General features: G+C 54.1%; 1 protein-coding gene across 5 annotated transcripts in view; it reads right to left on the bottom strand.

Annotated features, from left to right (window-relative positions):
- The window catches only part of MPP2 (MAGUK p55 scaffold protein 2), a 28,598-nt gene extending 16,390 nt beyond the window's left edge, over positions 1-12,208 (bottom strand). Inside the window, exons 1-4 of one of the 5 annotated variants that reach the window (XM_025440057.3) lie at positions 11,901-12,208; positions 10,323-10,386; positions 9,117-9,180; positions 4,110-4,210 (exon numbers count right to left, since the gene is read on the bottom strand). In XM_025440057.3, the coding sequence (XP_025295842.1) occupies positions 4,110-4,210; positions 9,117-9,147 (132 nt within the window). In that variant the 5' untranslated portion in view covers positions 9,148-9,180; positions 10,323-10,386; positions 11,901-12,208. Of the gene's footprint in view, positions 1-4,091; positions 4,211-5,722; positions 5,880-9,116; positions 9,181-10,322; positions 10,387-11,586; positions 11,607-11,900 lie in introns of those variants that run through there. The other 4 variants (XM_025440055.3, XM_025440056.3, XM_025440052.3 and 1 more) reach the window with 4 other exon arrangements.
- Between the last annotated feature and the right edge of the window lie 3,629 nt (positions 12,209-15,837).

Genomic DNA, 15,837 nt, shown 5'->3' with positions numbered 1-15,837 from the left:
GAGCCCTTCCCATGCTATCTGCACAGCCCCAGAGGAAAGGCAAGCTTCCCTCCACAGGAGGAAGAGAAGGAGATTAATAGTTACTCCAGGCAATTCCAGCTTGACTACTCCTGAGTGGATGGGCCACTGCACCAGGAGAACCAAGCTTTTGCAACTAGATCTTTGATCCAAGTGCTTCGTCTGTTAGGTTAGAAACGTATCTCTGTACCTATAATCACTAAAATTAATGAGGAGTGAAAAGTAAGTCCTGTTGTCCAAAGCAAGTCATGTGGTCAAGCCCAGACTGAAGAGTGGAGAAACTCTATCTTTTGATGAGGGAAGTGACAAAATTCCATTGCAGAGAGTCACATGTACAGGGACGGGAGCAATTCTTACTGAGCTCAGACAGGCCTTTACGGAGATAACACTTCTTGCTCCTCTCACAGCTCGATGGAGAGAAGCCACAGGGTGCCCTTAGCCCATCAGCCTCTTATTGGGAGTCTCAGTATCAAAGAAAGGTCCATGCTACCTTTTCTTGTGCTTTATGCATCTAGAAGCCTCCTGGGAATCCTTGGGGAGGCAATTCTGACCAGCTCATCTCTAAGAACAATTCTGGAGAAGGGAGTTGATGTTTACAATCTGATCCACTCATCAATAACTTCTCAGTGCAGCTGTGCTGTATACCAGGGTAACAGACTGGGGCTCCCTCGGGAGAACAAACTCTCTGATAGCTCATTCCCAGGGCCCTAGCACTGCCATGGGTACTCGGTGAGCGCGCACTAGACGTTCGTCAAATCGAAGATGGATGACTGAGGGAGTGACAAAGTCCTCCGCACTGGAGAGCTGGCGGGTGGATCAGACACGGAATACACTATGGGGGCAGTGGTGCTTTGCAGGGCGCCTTCCAACCCTGTGGTTCTGCTATCGGGAAAGCTCCCTATCTCATTGTCTCACTGTAGAGGCAACAGCTCACGTGCCCCAGAGGTGATGCGGTCTAACAAATTCAACTCTGAAATCAGCTTTGGCAGGTTACAGGTATGGAGGGTCAAGTGTCCACCCTGGAGAGACGCTCACAGTGTGCAGAAGCAGAGGACTGTGAGGAAGTCCTTAGTAGAGGCAAATCAACAACAACATACCTGTCTCTCAGCAGGAGAAGCAATAAATAAATACACCGGGCTCTCTTTCATATATGGGAACACCACACAACAGTTAAAACGAATCTACCCGTGTCTACATCTATACTTATGTCAATAATCACATTCCTTAACTAGAACTCTCACAAACCTAAGTGGCTCATGCTATTATCCCATTACAGAAAGTTTAAAAGCCCCTATCATAGGGGTGGATTATTTACACCTAAATACATCTGTAGGTGAGGTGGGCAAACATTCAGGGGGTAGGACATCATCAACCCCAAGCCAGCAGTCACCTGCGGGGAGAGAAAGCAGCGAGTGTGAGACAAAGAGAGTCACTAGCTGCATCATACTACTTCTGTCTTACAAAGAAATAGCAAGGGGCGTCTGGGTGGCTCAGTCGGTTGGGCGGCTGCCTTTGGCTCAGGTTCTGATCCCAGGGTCCTGGGGTCAGGCTCCCTATTTGATGGGCAGCCTGCTTTTCCATCTCCACTGCTTGTTCTCTCTCTCTTTCAATTAAATAAATAAAATCTTCTAAAAAACAAAACAAAAACCCAAAGAAATAGCAAGAACATAAGACAATATGGCCAGCATTCCCATCCTGGAGATGACACTCAGAGGACTGGTAGGCTTTCTCCTATACTCTTTGTACTCATTCATTAAGCAAACATTCAGTGGGCACCTACTGTGTGTGAGGCACTGTTCTAGGCCCTAGGCACACCCCTGCCCCTGAGGAGCTGCTCACATTCTCTTTGTTTGAAACATGCATGATTCCTTGTGTTTATGTTTAATACATGAATATGGTCTTTGACTACTGAATGAAAAGCACTCTCCCTTTCTCCAATCCGCTCCCCCAAGTCTGCTTGTTTCCCTCTCCAGAACATTCCACTCTCACCCTCCGTGGTTAGCAACCTCCCCAAGCTTCAGCCATTCCACAGATGAAACGTTCCACATGACGAGGCTGTGTCTCCAGGACACGGTGTCCCCTCCGGTGGGGCCTGGACCCTCTCCTGGTCCCCCTCCACACTCTATGACAGAGCCAGCCACAGCTGTCCTGTGACCCAGTCCCCATCCCTACCCTGTGGAAAAGCTGCCACCTGGCTGTACCACCCTCTCCCACTGCCTCATCACCGTCACCACCAACTTCCTGGTCACCCCACCACCATTCCCTGGGACCCTGGGCCCCGCCTCAGTCTTCTCCCACCCCAATGCCCACTGTACCCTAGGTCCAACACCATCCCACATGCAAACCTACCATTTCTGGGCCTCCTTAACATCACTGACCTCCCAGTCCACTACAGCCACACCCTAAACTGTCACATCACCCCCGCCCCAGAGCTGTCCTCCTTGGAAACCTCCCACCTCCCTCTCTCTGACCTCTGACTTCTCTTCCAGCTATCCACTCTCTCCCCAGACATTCTGTGACCTCAGGGAGCCCCCAGGCCTTCACTTCCATTTTCGCCCTGCCTCTCTGTCTTCTCCTGACACCCCCCAACCCCCCCACCCTGTGCCCCAGAGGTGATGCTCTGAGCTGCTCCCTCTCCCCTGTCTCTGTCACACCTTCCCCTGCATCTCAGCCTCCACAGCCCACACCCAGCATAAGTCTTGACCCAAAGCCACTTCCTTTACTCCCAACATCCAGGGACTGAATCACCCCACCCCAGAAAGTCACACACCTGCCACGGACCATCTGGGACCCTGTCAATCCTGCTCCCTGGCTTTGGTGGGGTCCCTCTCCTCTCCTTTCAGCAATTAATTGAATCTTCATTTCCAAATGGTCCTGCTCAACCTTGATCCCCAATTTCCAGCAGACAACTGCCCCCTTCTCTGGAAAAATCTGAGCAAGTAGACATGATTCCCTACAACTCTGTTGCCTCCATCCCAGGGGAGGGGGCAACTTTCTACCCCACCCTTACTCCCCCAACCCCACCTCTGAGCCCGGGGTGGCACCAGCCTTTTACTTCCCCTGTGCTGAATCCTGGGTGCCTTGCTACCCCCATCCTTCACCTTCCACACCCAAACCCCAAACACTGCCAATTCACTTCCTAAATACTTCTTTCATCCTCCCCTCCTGTTGCCACTGGTCTAGTTCAGAGTCATCCCTAACTCTGGTCTTTCCAGCTCCAGCCATGACCCTCCAACCATCCTCCATGTGCTGCCAGAGGGATGCTCCTAAAACACTGTATCATCACACCCCTGCTTAAAACCCACAAGAGGCTCCATGTCATTCACAGGACATCACAGGATGAGCCCCAAGCCCTCAGCACAGCCCCCAGTTCCCTCCACACCCTGTCAGCATCTCTGCAGCTTACATTCTCTATCTCATACCTGAAGCTCCAGCCTCACACCAACATTTACAGTCCTCCACATACTTCTGGCTCTTTCTCACCTCTGTTTCTGCTCAAGTTCTTCCTTTGGCCCCAAATGCCCTCCCCCTCCTCCTCAGTATTCCAGATTCAGCTCAAGTAGCCCTTCTTCCAGGAAGCCTTTCCTGGCTACCCCAGGCCAGGTTAGGCATCTGGCCTTTATATTCCCAAAATGCCTACTGCATCTGCCTCTATCATGGCCATTACCAAATTGTTTCATAACTTTCTCTTGTGAGTTTCTCCCCCACCTGATGCGTGGCAGGTGATCTTAAAAAGACATCTGCACAAAATGCCCAAAGGTAGAAGGACAGGCAGGACAAACTGTGTATTAGAGATTCCAATGCACAGGCATGCCCACCCCTCACCAGTAACACCCTTCACAAGCTGGCAGGCACACCCATCCACAGGGGCATGTCCACACTCTCACCAGCCAGGCATGGGACAGCCCGCCACCTGCAGTCACACACATTCATCACCTGGGCATGGATATTCATGGAGAGCCCTTCTACAGGTCTTCTGTGCCACCTGCCCCACTTCCAGGCACCCTATGGCCAACACCCCATAAACTCCCTAGGCACAGTGCCCTTATGCCCACCTCCCTGGAACACTATACCTTGGCCAGGGATCTTACTATGGGACTTTCCATAATGCCTCGAAGGAAGATCAGGTCCAGTTCTGCAGCTCCTGTAGCATTGGGGAGGGATCCCAGGTTGTCCAGAACTTGCTGCATGGCTGGGGAGAAGGGGCAGGCAGTGAGACACAGGTACCAGCTGGGCACAGGAGACCAAAACACAACATAGCAACCCCATTTTCCTACCCTGTGTCCCACAGAAGACAGTCCCTCTCCGGCAGCACTGCCCCCCGTGTGCAGCACAGGCACTCCAGGCCCCTGGTCTAGGGGTGAAGGAGGAGGGCAGTTTCCTTGGCCTATTCTCTAGGCCCTAGGTAATGCCTGGGCAGGTGGGAGGCTCTAGGAAGCAGGAAATGGACTCCGAGGTGGGGAGCAGTTGTCAGTTTCTAGGTTCTACCCTGAGCCAGAGAACCATAGATGCCTCAAGCAACCTCTGGATGGGCGGAAGTCTCAGGATTCAGCCCCCTGCATCTAAAGGGCTAAGGGATATGAGAGACAGTACTTGGAGCGTGTACCTGAGTATAGGCCCAGAGTCAAGCAAGCGGCCATGAAGGAGGCTACAGCCTATGACAGTAAAAAGCATGACTAATCCTGTGTGATTTTTCAAAAGTCAGGGTTCCCCAATGGCCTCAGTCTTTCCCTCCTGTAAAATGGGTGGGTGGAACTGGATAGTGTCTACAGGCCCTTCAGCTCTGACAGAGACTGACCCATTATCATTGAGAAGTTAATATAGATCATAGGAAGCCAAAATTGCGGCCCAGAATATTGACAGGAGCTGGGGAGATAGGCACCCTGGAGTACTGTGGGCACCAAAGGTCAGACGTTAGTCTAAGTCAACCCAGGGATCAGCAAACCCTCAGCCAGCCATGGGACACAACCAAGTACATGAGATCACCTGACACTGGGCCACCGCAATGGCTGCTGAGATCTGAGGTAGGGGTTGTTTTTACCCATGGAGCACCCACGGAGGTGGGAGCTCCTGGCTGTGGCAGGTTCTACAGGGAGGAAGGGAGGAGCAGAGTGTGCCCAGCTGGGGGCAGAGATGGGCAGGGGTTATCATTACTCTGCCACCCAGCCACCCACGCCTGTATCTACATAACAGCACTCAAGCCGTGGAGGGTGGTGGGATGGATACAGTCCCTGGTTCCCTCTCACCACTCTTGTCAGAACCCCCTCCTCCAGGGAGGAATAGGAATGGGGAAGAGGGGCCATTGAAACTAGAGAGGCAGACATGGCTCAGGGACCCTCTCTTCCCCTCCTCCTCCTCTCCACCTTCTCCAGAAACAACATCAAACCCACCCTCTAGACCCCTCCTGCCCAGGCCTGGGTTTGGTATTGATCAGACACCTGCAAGGCCCTTAATGGCCTCGGAAAGAAGCCAGCGCAGGGACCCTTCCCACTCCGCCAGGGTGTCTAGGATCCACCCTCCCCAGCCATCCTCACCTGCAGACTCACGAACCTGTCAGCCCTGAAGGAGGACAGAGCCGGGGGCGTCAATGCCCTCTGCCCAGGCCGGCTCCCAGGGCACCCTCTCCGGACGCCCAAACCCCGAGGTAGGAGGACGGATGAAGGGGCCAGCTTCCCCCCAGCCTCCCCGCCCCGCCTTTCCCTACCTTCCCTCCGGAGATCGGCCTCCTCCGAAGAGCCCAGGGATACACCCTCCAAGGAGGCCTCGCTGCCCGGGCTGCCCGCCATGGCTGCCCCCACCCCCGGCTCGGGGGCTCCCGGAGTAGCCTCCACGCAGCGGTCGCAGCCGCCCCAGCCCGCCGGGGGCAGCGCTCGAGGAGGCGGGACTCGGGGAGCGCCCTCTGCAGGATCAGCCAATAGCAAGGCTCGGTCTCCCTGACCGCCTCGCTGATTGGCCAGAGCCCCGCCGGGCGCCGCGCGGTGGGGAGGGGGCGGTACAAGGGCTGAGAGTGGGGCGGTGGGAGAGTCCCGGTCCTCGCGGCGCCCGGTCCCCGACCCCACCGCACCCCGTGTTGGCACCAGCGGGAGTGAGGAGGGGCGGCTGAGGGGAGGCTTGTGGAGCAGGGGGGTAACTCTGCTGCCCCTTCGGAACCGCGGCGGGTGCTCAGAGACCCTCCTCTCACAGCCCCGCTGGGGGAAACCGGGGCGGGGTGGGGATTTGGCCCCAGCTTGTTCCCGCCCCCCTCTTCTGGAAGCCTCTCCTCTAATACACACGTGCCACTTCCTCCTCTTGCCCGCAGACCTCCACTCTATGTTCCTTCTCCAGGCCCCGTTTCCTTTACGATGACCCCCCTCAGGATCAAAGGAAGCGCCCAAGAATGACTCTCTGTGCTCTGTCCGGAGCTGGGACACCCCTGTGGCCTGGGGCAAATACCTCAAGCCCCAAATGCCTCCCCCTAACTGCTAGCCATGGGGAGCCGAGATGGGCGGGCAGGGAGGAAAAGGAGGGGTAGGGAGGGACACCCCCCTGGGCTGGGAGGGGGTGCCTCACAGTCTGACCCCACATCTCAGCAGCCGCCCCTCCCCTCCCCACCTCTCCTTAGCTCCTCCCCTTAGGTTAGGGACCTTGCCCGGTGGGCAGGTCGGGCATCTTGGAAGGGAAAATGTATAGGTGCATTCTCGCAGCAGGGACATGGGTGGGCAGGAGCAAAGGACTTGGCAGTTAGCCCAACCCAGTGTCTCCATTCCTCTGATACCCTGTACCCATGAGGACAACGCCAGCTGCTGCTGCCACCAGACAGCCATTCCCAGAGGAGTGGCACCAGGTCGGAACGCACCCCTGGTTGCCATGGCAGCAGGAGGGATTACACACCAGGACATTAACCCTGGGATGCAAGAGAAATTTAAAGGGACAGCTCCACCTCAAAACAGTCCACATCCCAGCCTTGATTCCAAGAAAAGAGGAAGTGGAGTAAAGAGGGAAGAGAGTGTAGAGCTATAGGTCTGGAGACTCAAGAGGCAAGTTCTCTGAACTTGCTGATGCCATAGCCCACATATTTCCCAACTCATCCCCAACCCTCAGGAAAGGGGCCCTCGACTTACTAGAAGTAAAGTTGGGTCTCTGCAAGAATACATTCACACCATCTCCCCTCCACAATGTGGAGGTTCGTGTTGATCCATAGGGAAGGGAATTGTTAGCTTTTACTCTGCAGATCCCAAAGCTGGAATCTCCCCGGGAAGGGAGTGGGGAGAGGGAGGGTGACCCTGACCCCAGAGGCGGTAGCACAGCTGTCTGGCCTGTAGGAAGCCGAAATGGCCACCAAATGAGAAGCAGCAGACCCATCATTAGATTTCTGAGGCTAAGAGCCAATCTAGACTAGGGTGGGCAGAGAGGGCCACCTGCAGGAAGGGCCAAGAGACTCATAGCCTTTGGGTCACACATCATCCCTTTATAAAAGAGGAAACTCAGGATCCAAGAGGTTAAGCTGCTTGTTCCTGTCCTCCTTCCTTTGGATGCAAGAAGGCAGAAGTAGCCATGGCGTAACACCCAGGAGATCAGGGGCCCCAGGAGTCCTCAGAGGAAGCAGGCCTATACCCTTGTTCCTGGCCTCCACTCCCTGCCTGATCCCCACTGCACCCATCAAGTGGCCTGCAGCAGAGAAGTCAAATTCTCTTCCCTCTACACCCCTGCCAGGCACTATTAATGGGTTTACTGGATAGCCCCAGATTGAGAGGCCCTTAATCAGAGGCTCAGAGATGGGTTTAATTAACCCCTAAGCAGCTTACAGTGGGGCCCAGGCAGACTGGAACAGCAGAAGAGCCCAGGGAGTCAGCAGGCTGGACACAAGATGGGGATGCTGAGCCCTCTAAGGCCATCAAAGCTGGGGGACATTACTACAGTTCCTCTACTACATGGAGAAAAGGCCTTTCTTGGGGGATGAGGGTGTCACAGTGTAGGGTCTGGCCCACTTAGAGTAGCTTTCACTTTCCTGGTTCACTTTCTCAGACAGGAGAGTCATTCTAACTAAATTGGCAGACCTGGAGCATCTTGCAGAGGCAGCAGCAGTGCCCAGAGCACAGGAAGGGGCCACACACGGGCAGGAAGCATCCAGGCAGGGCAATGTCAGACGATTCAGAGCTCAACCAGAGTGGATCGCAGCATTAGGGCTCCTAGCTCCTAACTTCACCAAGAAAGTCCCCAAATGCACACCAGGGCCCATGAACCCCCAGAGTGGAATGCAGATTTTGAGCACAGAAGCATTTGTCTATGGTGAGGACCCACAGCTCTATCAGATTCTCAAAAGGGGATCCAGGACCAAGAAAAGTTAAGAACACTTCTCTTGTCCAATCATCTTACCTTACAAATGGGAATACCTAGGTCCTAAAAAGGACTCAAGGTCACAGGCTAATTGAGTTAATAACCCAGCTGCACAGCACAGTAACTGTTAATACTCCAATTATAGGAATATCCTTTCCCCATCATAGACTTAGAGTTTCATATCCACCTCTTTATAGAAGAGGAAACACAGGTTCCAAAGAGTTAAGTAATTTGGTCCTGAGACTTCCTAGCTCATCTGGGTGACCTGCTCCTTGCCTAAGACCTACCACAGAAGCAAATCCAGGCTTCCTGAACTAGCATTCTCCGAATACAGCTTCTTGCACCCCAGGGAGCACACCACCCCCATCTCCCAAACATGTTGCTTTCCTCCACCCATCTGGTGGGCACAGCATGGTGGACTTCTCAGCCCCAGGCTATTCTACTACAATCCTTCCACCCCCAAGCCATCTTCCAAAGGCCAGGTCCTAAGGGCCATCTCACCAACCAGCCTGGCCCCAGGCCACTGCCCACCCCCACCCCCCAGCAATACTGTGGATCATCTCTGGGGCATTGCATGCCCCTGTCCTCCATGGAGGTGAGTTGTGCTATATCTCCAGCCCCAACCTGGAACAGGTGCAGCCAGGCCATAGAAGCTGCTCGAAGGAAAGGCTGAGTGGCAGGATGGAGCAGCCATGTCTGAATTGCTACTATCCCCCCCTTAAGTCCCTGCCCAGCACTCTCCAAGCTACTGATACAAACGGACATCCTCAGCCCCTTCTTACCAGACTCAGAGTTGGTGGCAGCAACTGGCATGGTGAGGTCTGCAAGGGCTCTGAAATGTCTCTCCTGGAGAAAGGGAGAGAAAAGAATGAGAAAGCACAACGGCAAGGCAATGCAGAAGGAATTAGGAAGGGCCTCCCCTCAGGATCAGGGCACTCCCCAGAGACTGCATGATGCACAGTCCTGGGAAGCAGGAAGAGCAGGTATTCCATGCCCATTTCTCCAAGGAGGAGGAGCTGGAGGATCAGAGAGGTTAATTGCTTTGCTCAAGGTCACAGAGCTAATAAAGGGAGCTACATCGAAAATCCAGGTTTTATGACTCTTTTATTATTTTTTAAGGTATATATCTTTTTTTTAAGATTTATTTATTTATTTATTTATTTATTTATTTTATTTATTTATTTATGATAGACCTAGAGAGAGAGAGAGAGAGAGAGAGAGAGAGAGAGGCAGAGACACAGGCAGAGGGAGAAGCAGGCTCCATGCAGGGAGCCCGATGTGAAACTCGATCCTGGGACTACACCCTGGGCCAAAGGCAGGAGCTAAACTGCTGAGCCACCCAGGGATCCCCGGTTTTATGACTCTTTTTAAAAAATTGTGTTTCTGCCTGCTGTTTGTCCTTTATTTATTTTGGGGGTGGTAAGAGTCCAGAACTTGAGTCAAAGCAGGAAAGATGGGCATTCTTAGACTGTAAGCTCCATGAAGTCATGAACTGCATCTGTTTTATTTTGCTTCTGGATCCCAAACCTAGCCACTGTAGATGCTCAACAAACACTCATCTGGCTGGCCTACAGAAATGAAGTCATACTTTCCCGAGGCCTCTCTGACTTCCTCTTTCTCCCTTTGCCCCTTCTCAGTCCAGAGCTGGGACAAGGAAACAGGGTGCTCCCTATTCTCCAGGGGAGGGTGCAGGGGAGACCCCACTACCCTTCTTCCCTTTGCCTTCCTGGGCACTTACTGCAGGAGAAAACCCTAATTCCCAGTTGCCATGACAACAAGAGGCAGTGGCTCACAGCAGGGGTGGGGGAGAAGAGGAAAGCAGCTGGCAGTGCCCACTTTAGGACTGAATGCCTGCTGGGCCCTGGGGGTAGGAAGCCACAACTTCACCTCCCCCTAAAAAAAGGATTCTTCCCAGAGGGACCATCACCAGGTTTTGATAAAACCCTCTCTAGTTCCATCCCTTCCACCCTCAGGCCAGAGCTGGTCACCTGAGCTCACGTAGCAGAAATTCCAAAGGTCTGAAGATGACTCCCCTTCTTTCTGGATCTTCCCCTAAAGACATGGAAGAAAGGAGTTTTCAGGGAAAAGAAAGGCATCCCCTGTCGGGCTAGCACCCAGGCTGGGAGAAATGCCCAGGATCTACTGTGCCAGCCAGTGCCCCTGTGCCGCCCCCTGCTGTCCCTATTCCTTCCCTCCTCCCTCATCCAAGGTCCTGACCACCTGAAACCTGGAGCTGTTCTCCCTGACAGTCAGTTACTGGCAGAGGGGACTCCAGACATCCTCCTTCCTTAGAGACTGGAAGGTGAGAAGAGGCTGGGAGGATCCTGTCCCCTGGAGTCTTGCCCAGCCTGCCTGGGTTTTTCTCTGGGTAATCAGTTCCCACAGCATCGGCTAGCTCTTCCCCACCCCCACCCCAGCCTCTGGGAGGGCGGGGCCTGGCTTGTGCCCACATGAGAACAGCAGTGCCAGGCAAGCCAGTCTGGCTGTGGGCCAAGGTCCGGGGCCCAGGCTTCTGGGAACGGGCACCTCGGCTTCCAAAGGCCTGGGCCTCGGGTGTCCTCTCACCCCTACCTCCAGACTATCCACACCACCCAGGGTCCGTAGGTGATGCGGCCCCGGCGCGAAAGCGGGAGGTTTCCTGCAACCTCCCACCCACCCACCCCTCCACTAATAAGCATACAAAGAGGTGTTGGAGAGAAAGGTCTGACAAAGGCGCTTTGAAGACCGACCGGTCAAGGGGAGGGGTAGACAGACTGAGGGACCGGGGTCTAGAGACGTGCGGACCCGCACGCACCCCACCATCGGAGAGCCCCCGGCCCCACGAGCCGGGCCCTAACTGGCTGCGCGCTAGGACCTGGGGGAAGGGGGGCGTGTTGCGAGCCATCAAAGAAGGCTCTTTGCGAGCGCGCCCGCGGGAGACCGGGGGATGAGGTCACTGAATGGATGCCCCCCGCTCCCGTCCTCACTCTCCCCGCCCCCACCCCTTAGTTGACCTAACTTTCTGACCCCGGCTCCTCGCTCCTGGCACCGATCCCCTCTCAGGTCTCCAAACCGTAACCCTAGTCCCCGACCACGACCCGCCCCCCCTACAGCCAGGGAGGAGAAAGAAGCAGCGCTCCCCTCTTCCCAAGAACCCCTCCCGGGGAAGGTTAAGGTGTTGGCATCCCAAGGGGGTCGCGGGGGGCCACTGGGACCCGTGCAACCTCTGTCTCGCGCCCCCAACCCCGGAAGCGCGAACAGCGCGGTTCTTACGTAATGCCGGGCCCCGGAGTCCCCCGAATGCGCACAGCCCCCGAAGAGGCCTCGCGGGTCCCGGAGCCCCGCGCAGCTCGCCGGCTTGGAGCCCTAACCGCGCGGGCCAGCAGCCAGGAGCAGCGGGCTCTGATTTCTCTCTAGGAGCCGGGGAGGAAGGAGGGAGGCCGGCGGCGAGAGGGAGGGGACCAGGCTGAGCGAAGGGGCCCGGGGAGACCCGACCCAGGAAACCGGCCCCCAGGTGCTGTGCCAGGACGAAGAGGAAACAAGGGCCCTGGGGGTGGGCGCTGGCCCGGGAGTCGGGGGGCGCTTACCTGCGCCCCGGGCAGCCCCCGGCTCGGTGCGGCTCCAGCGCAGCCCGGCGCTCCGCGTTTATTGCTTGTCAATCGCTACCCCGGCTCTTAAAGCGGCGAGGCCTCCTCTGCGCGAGGGGGCGGAGACGGGGAGCCCAGAGGAAGGGAGGGGGCTCTGGCTGTCGCGGGAAAAGCCGGAGAAAGTAGCCTTTCCGTGCAGGTGGAGGGCAGGCGGGGAGGTGGTGGTTTGGAAGAAACCGCACAGCCCAAGATCCCCCCGCTCGCTTTCCACTCGGGGCAGCACGGGCCAGCACTTGTTCCCACTAGCGGCCCTCGGCGCCCCGCGATCCCTTAAAAGGGCGATGGTGAAAGATCGCGCCGCTCCCTTCTCTCAGCTTAGAGCCGCCTTTCAATTCCGGGCGTGCTTCACCTTCCCCCGTTATCCTGTTTCCCAATTGGGAAAAGGAACAGGAGGAGTTTAGGGAGATCCCCAAAGGCGCCAGAGACCCATCCCCACAGGGTCTTAGACTCAGCGGCAGCTTCCAAGGACTCGGATGGTGGATAGCTGGATTCCGGCTCTCTAGAAGAATTTGCAAAGACGAGGAAACGTCTTTGAGAGGGAGTTCCAGATCTTTTTTTAAAAGATTTTATTTATTTATTCATGAGAGACACACAGAGGCAGAGATATAGGCAGAGGGAGAAGCAGGCTCCCGGCAAGCACGAGGCGGGACTCCATCCCAGGACTCCAGGATCACCACCCAAGCCAAGGCAAACGCTTAACCACTGAGCTACCCAGGCATCCACAGATCTTATTTTAAGTCTAGACGGGAGAGCTGGTCCATACCCCTGTCTACAGAATACAGAAAGAAGTAATTTGCTATCCTTCCTCAGAGTTCCATTTCAAGAAGTAGTGTTGTTGTTTTTTTTTTAAGATTTTAGTTTTTTTATTTTTTTATTTATTTATGATAGTCACACACACACAGAGAGAGAAAGAGGGGCAGAGACACAGGCAGAGGGAGAAGCAGGCTCCATGCACCGGGAGCCCGACATGGGACTCGATCCTGGGTCTCCAGGATCGCACCCTGGGCCAAAGGCAGGGGCTAAACCGCTGCACCACCCAGGGATCCCAAGAAGTAGTGTTAAACCCACTTAAGTGTCTGCCTTCATCCAGCTTCCTCCAGCTCCACCACAGACCTGCTTGTGAAAGACAGTGTGGATACTCGAAGGGTCAGCCTGGAGACCACCCTTCGGCTCAGACAGCCTAGCATATGGGGCCAGCTGCAATACTTCTCTGACCTCAGTGTCCCCCACCCCCTTTGATTGCCTTCCAGAACATGCAGAGATTATTCCTCTTTCTTGCTAGCTAGGCTCCTAAAACCAGGAATGGATCCTGGTGCCTGGCTGGCTCAGTCAGTGAAGCCTGATGCTCTTGATCTCAGGGTTGTGAGATTGAGTCCCACTTTGGGTGTAGAGATTACTTAAAAATAAAATATTTGTTTTTATTATATTTAGGTAGGCTCCATGCCCAACACGAGGTCTTGAACTCATGACCCTGAGACCAAGAGTAGCATGCTCTAAAGCCAGGCATCCCCCAAAGAAAATCTGTTTAAAAATGAAAGAAAGAGAGAGAGAAATGGACTGCATCCTGACATTTGCTTAGAAATCTCAGAAATGGGTTTGATTTGGGAATCCAGCCAGGAAGCGGGGGACTGAGGGATTCCAAAGACCACAAGAGACTCAGTTCACCTCTGAGTTCTGGAAGGCATAAATTTGGCCATATAAATACAGGTGAAAGCATAAAACCAGACCAAACTGCTGAAAGGCCTGACATTTCCCTGCTCTCTCCCCTTACTGAGGGAGGAGAAGAAAGTTAGTGACCCCAGATGGTGGAGAATGGAATTGCAGGTTTCTGTTTCCAATCCAAGGCTTGGGGGAGCACACTGTTTGCAACCTCCTCAGCCCTCAAACTGGAAGATCCTCCTAATCCAACTCAGAAAAAAAGTCTCCTTTCTATTATGAAGGCTACCCTCCATTGTCACCTGTTCACCTCAGCTAATTGCTGAGAATCACTCAGCTAATTGCATTTGGTTGGGAAGTGGAAGGGTCTTGAATCCCTCTGAAATATGAATTACCTCTTTTCAATCAGACAACTATTATGCCATAGCAACCTACAGCAAATCTTCAATTCCATTCAGGATCCCCAAGACAAGATGGAATCCCAGATTCTGGCCCACCAGAATCCAATTTTTATTCTTACAAATTGCCTCCCCCACACACATCCCCTTGTAGTCATTCAACAAGTATCTCTCCAAAAGGGTCTTACAGAATGCCAGCCCCTCACATCTTTTCAGGACCTTACCGCCGATAAATTGTTTGATTCTCCCAAGAGCCTGGTGAGGCTCTGGTGTGGGGAGAAGAATTTCTTGATGCAGAGTACCACGCTCCTCTTCTGTTTCAGACAAGGTACCAGCTTCAGTAATACTAAGATACCAGCTTTGGTGCCAGGTTCAGTAGCTTCTAATCTCCTGGAGCTCACAGTCTAGGGTGGATGTGGGGGAGACGCCCAGTGCCAGACACAAAAAGCACTTTCTGGTGGTATAGGCGAATGTCTTAACAGAGGCGCAGTAAGTGGGCCCCAAGGAATGAGAGTGCTACTGATGGGAAATAGAGTATCTGAGAAGGGACGCAGGTAGGAGGGGTTCAAAATGCATCCCATGGCAGTTCGAGGCTGCGCGTCCTGTGGGGGCGTGGGAGTGTAGGAGAGTAGGGGAGGGGTGAAGGGGGGATAGCGTCCTCTCCCTCTGTGGTCTGTAATTAGCTCAGTCTTCCTCTCTGCCTCCTCAGATCACAAGGATGCAGAGTGTCTCTGCTTCCCCTAAAATTAAGGTTTTCCTCTGGTGGATGCTCATCCCAGGGTTTTGGGAGTCAGGACACGGAGAGAAATAAAACTCAAAGCTGCTGTTCTGAATTTCCCTGCAGATCTGGCGGTGAATAAAGCCATGTTGCACACGCGATAATGGCCAGCAGGTGCCGCCAACAGCTATCCCAAGTCTGTCTACACCCACAAGCTCTAACCCCGAGCCCTGCAACCAGCCAGTCTGGTTCTGGAAACTTTTCCTAGTGGCTATAACTCTCAATAGAAAAAAAAAAGAAAAAAAAAAAGTTTGAAACTCTCACTGCCTGTATATGTGCGTGTGTGATGTGTGTGTCCTAGGCCAGTTACATTACCTCTCTGAGCCTCAATGTTTTCATCTGTACAATGGGAATAACTCCCTCCACTTTGGCAGTGACTGCCACAATGCAAGGCACTCAGAAGGCGCTCCATAAATGCAATTGCCCTTTGGGTCTGTGTTGAACAGGCTCTAGCCGGGTGCCATCTAGGTAGTGGGTGTTTAGTCTCTGTCTCTGGACATCTGGTGTGCCCATAACTGACCTCAGGTCCTCCTGGGGTAGGCAGGGGTCCACCCCAGGGCTGCTGGATCCCCAGGTATCTGGTATGGATAGTATGTCCTCTTCCCGCTGCCCACACAACCATTAGTGGCATCTTGCCCAGCCCTATCTGTGACACGCACTTTAATCGTCTTTTTCTTCCACTGCCCTCCCCCACCAAGTTGCCAAGGGCTTTGCTGTGAACACCGTATAAGGGGACCAGGAATAGGTAGCCCATCATCAGAGTGAGGATGAGCTTGCAAAAGGCAATGCAGACCCTAAGAGTGGGAGAGAGTCTTGCTAGCCACCCCAATAACCCAGTATCCATTGCTGGAGACCTTCACAAGCCAATTATGCCTTGGACTGCTCCTGTGGCCCTGGACAGGGCCAGGATGAGGGGTCAAAGGGAAGAGAGTGGAGGGAGGCTCTAGATGGTGGGAATGTATGCCCTGAGGACTGTGTGAGGCTCTTGGGTTGTTGTTTGGAGACAGAAAAAAAGGAGGGACGAGTGTCCCCACTTGAACTGCTG

Source organism: Canis lupus, chromosome 9 (genome assembly GCF_003254725.2).
Source record: "Canis lupus dingo isolate Sandy chromosome 9, ASM325472v2, whole genome shotgun sequence".
In the NCBI taxonomy this organism is placed as follows: domain Eukaryota; kingdom Metazoa; phylum Chordata; class Mammalia; order Carnivora; family Canidae; genus Canis; species Canis lupus.
This window is presented reverse-complemented; position numbering and strand designations above follow the sequence as displayed.